Source organism: Hemitrygon akajei, chromosome 6 (genome assembly GCF_048418815.1).
Source record: "Hemitrygon akajei chromosome 6, sHemAka1.3, whole genome shotgun sequence".
NCBI lineage: Eukaryota > Metazoa > Chordata > Chondrichthyes > Myliobatiformes > Dasyatidae > Hemitrygon > Hemitrygon akajei.
The window spans coordinates 2589804-2599745 of NC_133129.1; the positions used below are offsets into that span (position 1 = coordinate 2589804).

The 9942-nt window shown below is 45.4% G+C and overlaps 1 protein-coding gene across 1 annotated transcript in view; it reads left to right on the top strand.

Moving 5' to 3' along the window:
- Window positions 1–9528, top strand: part of LOC140728815 (uncharacterized) — a 35154-nt gene extending 25626 nt beyond the window's left edge. The window contains exons 4-6 of the mRNA XM_073047785.1: window positions 3614–3644; window positions 6873–6934; window positions 7306–9528. Of these exons, the coding sequence (XP_072903886.1) occupies window positions 3614–3644; window positions 6873–6934; window positions 7306–7655 (443 nt within the window). The 3' untranslated portion in view covers window positions 7656–9528. The remainder of the gene's footprint in view (window positions 1–3613; window positions 3645–6872; window positions 6935–7305) is intronic.
- The last annotated feature ends 414 nt before the right edge of the window (window positions 9529–9942 follow it).

The window sequence follows — 9942 nt, forward strand, 5'->3', positions numbered from 1 at the left end:
GGACTCTCCCAGCATCTGGAACATATTTCCTGCCTCTATCTTGTCCAATCCCTTAATAATCTTATATGTTGCAGTCAGATCCCCTCTCAATCTCCTTAATTCCAGCGTGTACAAGCCCAGTCTCTCTAACCTCTCTGCGTAAGACAGTCCAGACATCCCAGGAATTAACCTCGTGAATCTACGCTGCACTTCCTCTATAGCCAGGATGTCCTTCCTTAACCCTGGAGACCAAAACTGTACACAATACTCCAGGTGTGGTCTCACCAGGGCCCTGTACAAATGCACAAGGATGTCCTTGCTCTTGTACTCAATTCCCTTTGTAATAAAGGCCAACATTCCATTAGCCTTCTTCACTGCCTGCTGCACTTGCTCATTCACCTTCAGTGACTGATGAACAAGGACTCCTAGATCTCTTTGTATTTCTCCCTTACCTAACTCTACACCGTTCAGATAATAATCTGCCTTCCTGTTCTTACTCCCCAAGTGGATAACCTCATACTTATTCACATTAAACGTCATCTGCCAAGTATCTGCCCACTCACCCAGCCTATCCAAGTCACCCTGAATTCTCCTAACATCCTCATCACATGTCACACTGCCACCCAGCTTAGTATCATCAGCAAACTTGCTGATGTTATTCTCAATGCCTTCATCTAAATCGTTGATGTAAATCGTAAACAGCTGTAGTCCCAATACTGAGCCCTGTGGCACCCCACTAGTCACCACCTGCCATTCCGAGAAACACCCATTCACCGTTACCCTTTTCTTTCTATCTGCCAACCAGTTTTCTATCCATGTCAATATCTTCCCCCCAATGCCATGAGCTCTGATTTTGCCCAACAATCTCCTATGTGGGACCTTATCAAATGCCTTCTGAAAATTGAGGTACACTACATCCACTGGATCTCCCTTGTCTAACTTCCTGGTTACATCCTCGAAAAACTCCAATAGATTAGTCAAGCATGATTTGCCCTTGGTAAATCCATGCTGGCTCGGCCCGATGCTATCACTGCTATCTAGATATGCCACTATTTCATCCTTAATAATGGACTCTAGCATCTTCCCCACTACTCGGCCACTTGGCCCCAATATTTCATCTGACTGTAGCTGAGCTAAGCTGTCCTTTTCTGTGCCACTTCTCCATATTCCTCTAGTCCTCGATCAGCACGGTGACATGGTGATTAGTGCAGAGTTTTACAGTACCGATGACCCGGGTTCAATTCCCACTGCTGCCTGTAAGCAGTTGGTACATTCTCCCCGTGATCACATGGGTTCCTTCCAGGTGTTCCAATTTCCTCCCACAGTCCAAAGACCTACCAGTTGGTAGGTTCAGTGGTCATTGTAATTAGGCCAAGGTTAAATCGGGACTGCTGAGCGGCATGGTTCCAAGGGTTGGAAGGGCCTGTTCCGTGCTGTATCTCAATAAATAAAAATGGAAAAATCATCCACCACCGCTTTAAATACTTGCAGTGAACCAGCCTCCACCACCCCTTGAGGCAAAGAATTACACAGATTCACCGCCCTCTGCATCAAGTACCTCGGAAGAATGAGTTGGTGTGGCAGAAAAGGGAGGGAGGGGCAAAGGGTGTGCTTTAGTGTTGGAGGTAGTGGATAGGGTAAATTGTGGACAGTGAGCTGCTACATCCTGGCTGGATCACAAGCTTCTTCGGTCCTCTTGGCACTGCATTCCTCAGCCAAGAGGAAACTGTCCCATCAGACTTCTGATTGGTTCTGTCCTGATGGTGCAGGGGCTTTGGGTTCAGTGAAGTAAGTTCTTTCCTGAAGGATACTAATCCACTCTGGCGGGAGCACAGAATGTTGGGAATGATGAGGGTGGAATGCTGCAGAAGGAATGAGAGACAGATGGCAGAGAAGGAGTGCTGGGGTGGAGGCTGGCGCGGGCACAGACACCTCCAGTCCTGAGACATGAGGCAGGGCCATTTGATTCCAGACAATTGGCTTATTGATCATTACAGAATGTCTCTCTGGTGCTTCCCGCTCCCTCCCCTCTCCCTTCCCCTTGTCCCAACCATGATTCCCCTCTTCCTGTCCCCTTCCCACTCTCAGTCCACAATAGAGACCCATATCTGAATCAGGTTTATCATCGCTCACATACGTCATGAAATTTGATTTTTTTTTTGTGGCAGCAGTACAGTGCAGTACATAAGGTTACTACAGTACTGTGCAAAGGTTAGGCGCTCCAGCTATACAGTACATATATGCCTAAGGCTTCTGCACAGTACTGTATGTCTGGCCAAACATGTGGGTAGCACAGTAAAATTGCTGTTAGCACACTGCTTTACAGCATCAGCAACCCTGGACACTTCCCACTGCTGTCATGGGGAGTTTCTACGTTCTCCCCATGAATGTATGGGTTTCCTCGGGGTGCTCTAGTTTCCTCCCATAGTCCAAAGCTAAAGGTTAAAAGATTTGACTTTGAAACATACAGTGAAACGCATTGTTTGTGTCAAATCAAATACACGAGGATTCTGTTGAGCAGCCCGCAGATGTCACCACACTTTCTTTTCTTTTTCAATCTTTTTATTAATTTCAAAATAATGGATATAACATAATATTGCTACACAATTATTGGGATTACATTGTTAATGGTTAACATATTTAAATATATATTCAATTAATACAAAAGTAATAAACCTCCCAAAATTGTTCAAGTACAAATGTAGCATACATAGAAGAAAGGATTAACATATCCAAAAAAGGGAAAAAATATATGCCCCCCAAAAAAACTAGTCTAGACAATACTAACCAAAGACTAAGAGAAAGAAAAGAACATGGGCTCTTTGTAACATCAAAAAAGAAAGAACCATTAGTGTCATTAACTCCGATCCTCTCTGCATATGTTAAAACAAGAGAATAGGTTTGGAAGAAGGTGTCACTATGCCTCTGGCACCAGCATAGCATTCCCACAATTCACCAGCCCTAACCCAGATGTGTGTGGATTGTGCGAGGAAGCCACAGCACCCAGAGAAAACCCACACGGTCACGGGGAGATCATACAAACTCCTTAGAGACAGCAGTGGGAATAAAACCATGATCCTACAGCTAGTGCAGTAAGACATTACGCTAACCTAACTACGCTATCATGCTGTGCCAACGCACGGGTTAGAGTCAGTTGTGGGCATGCTATGTTGGCGTCGGAAGCAGGGTGACACTTGCCAGCTGACCCCAGTATAACCACAGACTGTTGGTCTTTGACACAAACGATGTGATTTCACTGTATGTTTCAATGCACACGTGGCAAATAAGGCTAATCTTTATCTTCTTTTCTTCAACTATGAACATTTGATTAACCAAATTAAGTCACCATGTCAGGGGCAAGTTTTTTACATAGAGAGTGGTGAGTGTGTGGAATGGGTTGTCAGCGACGGAGCTGGAGGCAGATACGATAGGGTCAAGAGACTGCTGGATAGGTACATGGAGCTTAGAAAAATAGAGGGCTATGGGTAACGCTAGGTAATTTCTAAAGTAAGTACATATTCGGCACAGTATTGAGGGCCAAAGGGCCTGTATTATGCTGTAGGTTTTCTATGTTTCTATGTGTAATCAGCAGCAGGATGATACTTACAATACAATCTCTCCTTTCTTCTTCCAGGACGAGCAGAGTTTAACTCAACACGCAGAAGGTATGAAGCAAAAATCGTAATCTTTCTCTGTTGTGTACCAAACTGTTGTTAAAGTTAAATTAATGTACCAAATTAGTAATTACCATGGAAAAGTTGCTACTCAACAGGCTTTATGGGAATGGAATCAATCTGCCAATCAGGATCATCAGAGGGGCAGAATGTTGGGAGCATCGTACAGATAGAACTGGACACACTTTGTGGAGAATACCTTGGGAGTCAGTATGGGTGGGAATTATAGAGAGCGTTCCAACAGTGTGATGGGGCCCCACTGTGTCTCCAATTGGATTAACAGGGAGGATAATGGTGAACCAATCCTCTGACATCACATTCTGCTCACCTGTTCACCAGGTACACCTGTACACCTGCCCGTTCATGCAAATATCTGTTCAGCTCTTCAGCACGCCACTGTTGCAATGTGTGGTTGTTTGAGTTACTGTTGCCTTCCTGTCAGCTTGAACCAGACTGGCCATTCTCCCCTGACCTCTCTCATTAGCAAGGCATTTTCACCCACAGAACTGCCACTCTCTGAATGTCTTAATTGTTTTTCACACCATTCTCTGTGAACTCTAGAGACAGTTGTGTGTGGAAATCCCAGGAGATCATCAGTTTCTGAGATACTCAAACCAGCCCGTCTGGCACCAACAATCATTCCACAGTCAAAGCCACTTAGATCACATTTCTTCCCCATTCTGATGTTTGATCTGAACAACAACTGTAATTCTTGACCATGTCTGCATGCTTTTATTTATTGAGTTAGTGCCATATGATTGGCTGATTAGATATTTGTATAAATGAGCAGGTGTACCTATTAAAGTGGCCACTAACCATATATCTTGTGTGGTGTAACACTGTATAACAAACTTGATCCCATGGGATGTATACCTAGTTAAAAGTCTCCCTATTACACTGGGTCCTCTCCACTGTCATGTAACCCAGGCAGACTACTCCTGAAACCTCCATCTATCTCTATGGCTACCTCCAGACTCAATTATTTAATTTGTCTCCTTGCTGGCTTTGTCTTCTAGTCACCCTGTACACACCCCACTCACCCAGCTCTCTAGCTCCCACACCCATGGTTAGGGTTTCCCGGTCATTGTCTGGAGCCTGCTCAAACCGCACCTTTGAGGGCCCTCAGCACTCCGTCACAATCCACACCAATCTTCTCTGAGCGATGCACCCTGCGTCAAGTTTCTCTGTTCTCCACTTCATCAGACAAAGGGGCAGAATTAGGCCATTCAGCCTATCGAGTCTGCTCTGCCATTCTGTTGCGGCTGACTAAAGAAATCTCTCCTCGCCTGTTCTAAATGGATGTCCCTCTATTCTGAGGCTGTCCTTCTGGTCCTAGACTCACCCACTATAGGAACCATCCTGTCCACATCCAATCTATCTCGGCCTTTCAATATTTTCAAGTCAAGTCAGGTCACTTTTATTGTCATTTCGACCATAACCGCTGGTACAGTGCAGAGTAAAAATGAGACAAGACAATAGGGCAGTAAGGTGTCAGTCCAGGCTCTGGGTATTGAGGAGTCTGATAGCTTGGGGGAAGAAACTCTGGTCGTGAGAGCCCAAATGCTTCGGAGCCTTTTCCCAGACAGCAGGAGGGAGAAGAGATTGTATGAGGGGTGCATGGGGTCCTTCATAATGCTGTTTGCTTTGCGGATGCAGCGTGTAGTGTAAATGTCCATAATGGTGGGAAGAGAGACCTCGATGATCTTCTCGGCTGACCTCACTATCCTCTGCAGGGTCTTATCTAGGAATTTCAATGTTCAGTAGGTTAAATAACTCTAATGACTTAGTCACTCCTCTCACAGGAGCATTCTTTCAACCTACCTAGAAGACTGAGTCTTCCATCAGTAATTCCAATCTCACCAGTGTTGACCAAGGTGAATATTTCTCAGATGTATCTCAGCACTACAATGAAAGCAAGAGCAGGTATCGCAGGACAGTAGGAGCACTAGTGGGCCACCCGGCCCCTGAAGCCCCATCTCTTGACATGATCATTACTGATCTGCAATGGCCTCAACCCCTCATCTGTTCCTGTTCCCTCCAGCCCTCAATCAGCTTTTATGGGAGGAACAGTAACATTGTGGTTAGCTTCAGCAGCTGCGATCGGTTCCTAAGGATCGCGTGAGTTTCCGCCAGGTGCTCCAGTTTCCTCCCACAGTTCAAAGATGTATGAGTTAGGGTTAATGAGTTGTGGACATGCTTTGTTGGCACCAGAAGCTTGGCGACACTTGCAGGCTGTCCGGCACAATCCTGCTTGATTTGATTTGACACAAACGTTGCATTTCACTGTATCTTTCGACGTTCGACACCTAAGGCTAATCATCATCTGCATCAGAACTTAAATAACTCTAATGACAATCTCCCTAAATCTCCTGGGTAGAGGGTTCCAGAGATTCATTGCGCTTGATAAAAAAAAAATGAACCTTTTAAATGAGCAGCCCCTTTTCTTGTAATTAGGTCCCCTTGTTCGAGATATCCCATTGGTTAAAATGTCTCACCTTCTACATACCATCTTCCCATCAAACCTCTCAGGATCAATAAGTACACCCTTCCTTTTAAACTTCAAAGCATTAAAAACCCAAACTACCTAACTTCCCTTGATAGGACAACCCTTCCATCTCAGGAATGAGTCTCTTCGGCATTGCATCCAACATGACTATATCCCTGTTTTTTCGGATTAGCGGGACCACAGCATTGCACACTATTCCAGCTGTGGCCTCACCAACTCTGTGCAACTTAACAAAGACTCCCTGCGTCTAAACTCAAATCCCTTTCCAATAAAGGCTAATTTGTCGTCTTAACATCTCATTGCACCTGCCAGCTAATTTGCTGGGTTCACATACCGAGAAACCTGGATGCCTCTTCACCTACAGCAAGTTTTATTTATTTATTTAGAGATACAGCAGGTTGACAGGCCCTTCCGGACCTTTGCCCCCCTGTTACACCCAAGTGACCAAATTACCTACTAACCCGTACGTCTTTGAGTTGTGGGAGGAAACGTACGCGGTCCCTTGGAGAACACACTCCTTACAGACAGCAGCGGCTGGAGCTGACTCTGTAACAGCATTATGCTAACCGTTACTGTGTCTTTACTTGAGGCGTGGTGGTTGGAATACTGCGGGATTTATGAGCCTGCAATAGCACTAGTCTCAGGGTAATGAGGGATATTGTGTGCCCCACACAGCAATGAAGGTTTAATTCGATTTCTTGCTCATTACCCAGGGCCCAGCCAAATTCATCGGAGTATTCGAAAGTTAGCGTGCGCCTGCAGCAGAAGTCATCAGGTAACCTGATCTAACAATTAAACCGCTCCACAGTTCCTTAAACAGGGTATTCTGTGGTAGAAAGTGCCAGAAAAATACTTGGTAAATTTCAAGGGGGAGCGTAATGCACGTGGAAGGTGTGGAAGGAAGGGCAGAGTATATGCGGGAGTTGCCAGGAGGGAATGGACTGAGCCCGGAGACTGGAGGTAGAGGGCGGAGGGTAGGGTGTGGAATCTCGCTGTTGACTTTGTGAGCCCAGGTGTGAAGTGGGGGAGGTGAGGCAGGGGTAGAAGTTGGAAGGTGGTGGTGGGGGGGTGGTCGTTAGAGGAAGGTTGGGGCTCTGTGATTTTGTGAGATTATCTCCAGTTCTGAAGAGAATTCCTCTCTTGCAGAGGTAAATATGCCTGAACAGAACGGCTCTCTTGAGATGGTGCCCCGGATGCCTGAATCGAATGCGACTGAAGAGAGCGCCTCTCTTACCGCGCAGACCTGGACGTCTGAAGTGAACGTGATTGAAAATGGCTCTCTGGTGGCGGTGCCCCGGACGCCTGAGGAGAATTCAATCGCAGAAAATGCCTCTCTTTCGGCGGTATCCCCAACGCCTGAACCAAATGCAACTGAGGAGAGCGCCTTTCTTACCGCGCAGACTTGCACGCCTGAAGTGAACATGACTGAAGACAACGGCTCGCTTGTGGCAGAGTCCCGTATGCCTGAGCAGGACACGGAGGGGAGCGATAAATGAGTGACCATACTAACACTGAGTTAATGCTGCAGAGACTTACTACTAGGGACTCAGTTCAGCGGAATTGAATCCTTTAGGACAAGCGGTGTATGAGAGAGAGGGACTGAGTATGAATATCACTGTGTATGTGTATATGAGCATGTCTGTGTGTGGGTTTACCAGTATGTCAGCATGTGTGTGTGAATCAACGCGTCTGTAATGAGTATCTGTGAGTGTGTATGAAGAGCGTGTATGTCAGTGTGGGTGTGTGCATGTAGATACACATCTGTGTTAGTGATTATGTCTGAGAGTGTGTGTATGTCAATAAGCCTATTTACCAGCCTATGCATGTCAGTGAGAGTGTGTTTCTGTATCAGTCAGTGTGTGTAGATGAATGTCAGTGAGCTGTGTGTGTATTTATCAGTATATCGATGCATTTCTATCTGTGTGTATTTCAGTGAGCTGTTTATAAGCATGTTGTGTGTGTATTTATCAGTATATCGGTGCATTTCTATCTGTGTGTATTTCAGTGAGCTGTTTCCCAGTGAGTAACATCACTGTGTGCATATGTAAGAGTGTGTGAGCACAGAGAGTGCTGAGGATGAATGACTGCTTTTAAGATCCTTGAAGTGAGTGGATGAGCGGACACACGAGGACCCCGTGAAGCGATGAAGCAGTTTCCCACAGGACATAGATTCTACCCTAGCAGGGTGTGACGTCCTACCCAGTGGTGTGATTCCAGAACTTGGTAGACATGTTGGAAACTTCTGGAGGGTCCGGCCGGAATTGATCCCTATGGGAAGGTGCTGGTGAGACTGGGCTGACTGGAGCCAGGGTGTCAGACCAGACCTAAGGAGAAAGCAGCCAGATGAGAGTTCTCTAACAACTTCTGCTGCTTCTAGGTATTTTTTTTAAAAATTCCTCCCAGTGGAAACTGAATTTCAACATTCAGACCGCATTTGGATGTTTGGGTCCCTTATCAAAGATAGGATGTACCAGTATTGGAGAGAGTCCAGAGGAGGTTCATAAGAATGAGTCCAGGAATGGAAGGGTTAACATATGAGGTGCATCTGGTGGCTCTGAGCCTGTATTCACTGGAGTTCAATGAACCACATATAGATAATTTAGTTACTAACAAAAGTGTTTCTGCTTCGACACCACCCCAAAAATTAATATACAGTCAGCCCTCCTTATCCGCGGGGGATTGGTTCCGGGACCCCTCGCGGATACCAAAATTCGCGGATGCTCAAGTCCCTTATGCAACCTGTCTTAATCCGGTGGACATTAGGACCTAGCGGAACCCCAGACCTTATTTAACCAGTCTCAGTGCGGTGGACATTAGGACCCAGCGCCAGAGCTCTGAATGCACAGTGCTTCTGTTCACGAAAATAATCACAATCACGATTGAAAGTAAAGTGGAAATAATAAAGCAATCGGAAAGAGGTGAAACACCATCGGTCATTGGAAAAGCGTTAGGCTACGCCGGTCAATGATCGGAACAATTTTAAAGGATAAGGTGAGAAAGGCTCTGCCCCGACCATTATTACTAAGCTTACCTAGTAAGAGAACTCCCAATTTTTTTCGATCCCGATGCACGATAATCCACGCACATCCTCCCGTATACTTTAAATCATCTCTAGATTACTTATAATACCTAATACAATGTAAATGCAATGTAAAATGGTTGTTATACTGTATTGTTTAGGGAATAATGGCAAGAAAAAAAGTCTGTACATGCTCGAACAACAAGTGCTGGAAGAGCACTTCCGGGTTTTCGCGTTCCGCGGTTGGTTGAATTCGCGCAAGTAGAATCCGCGGATAGGGAAGGCCGACTGTATTTCCATTTATCCACTTTTAAGTTGAACAAAACTTCCTCTGGGTGTCAAATATTTAATTATTGGTGTCTCGTTCATTATTTCTTTCTTTCTTTGGTATTCAACACTGGGAAAACATCTGAAAAATTTTTGGATTTTCTCAAGGACTTTCCAAACAATGCATAAAGCAGCCCCTCCCTTCACAAGCCAGTGGTTTTTGTTTTTTTAATTAGTTTTTCATTTAGAGAATCAGCATGGTAACAGGCCCAATGAGCTCACGCCACCCAGTTACATCTGTCTTTGTGATGTGGGAAGAAACGCAGGCAGTCACGGGGTGAACGTGCAGATTCCTTACAGACGCCAGAATTGAGCCCAAGTCACAGACACTGTAAAAACTACTGTGCCACCTACTTTTGTATTTGTGTGAAATGGGGTTCTTGTACTGGGTGATAATATTGGATTATACCCATTATGCAGTTGTAACTTAAACTCAT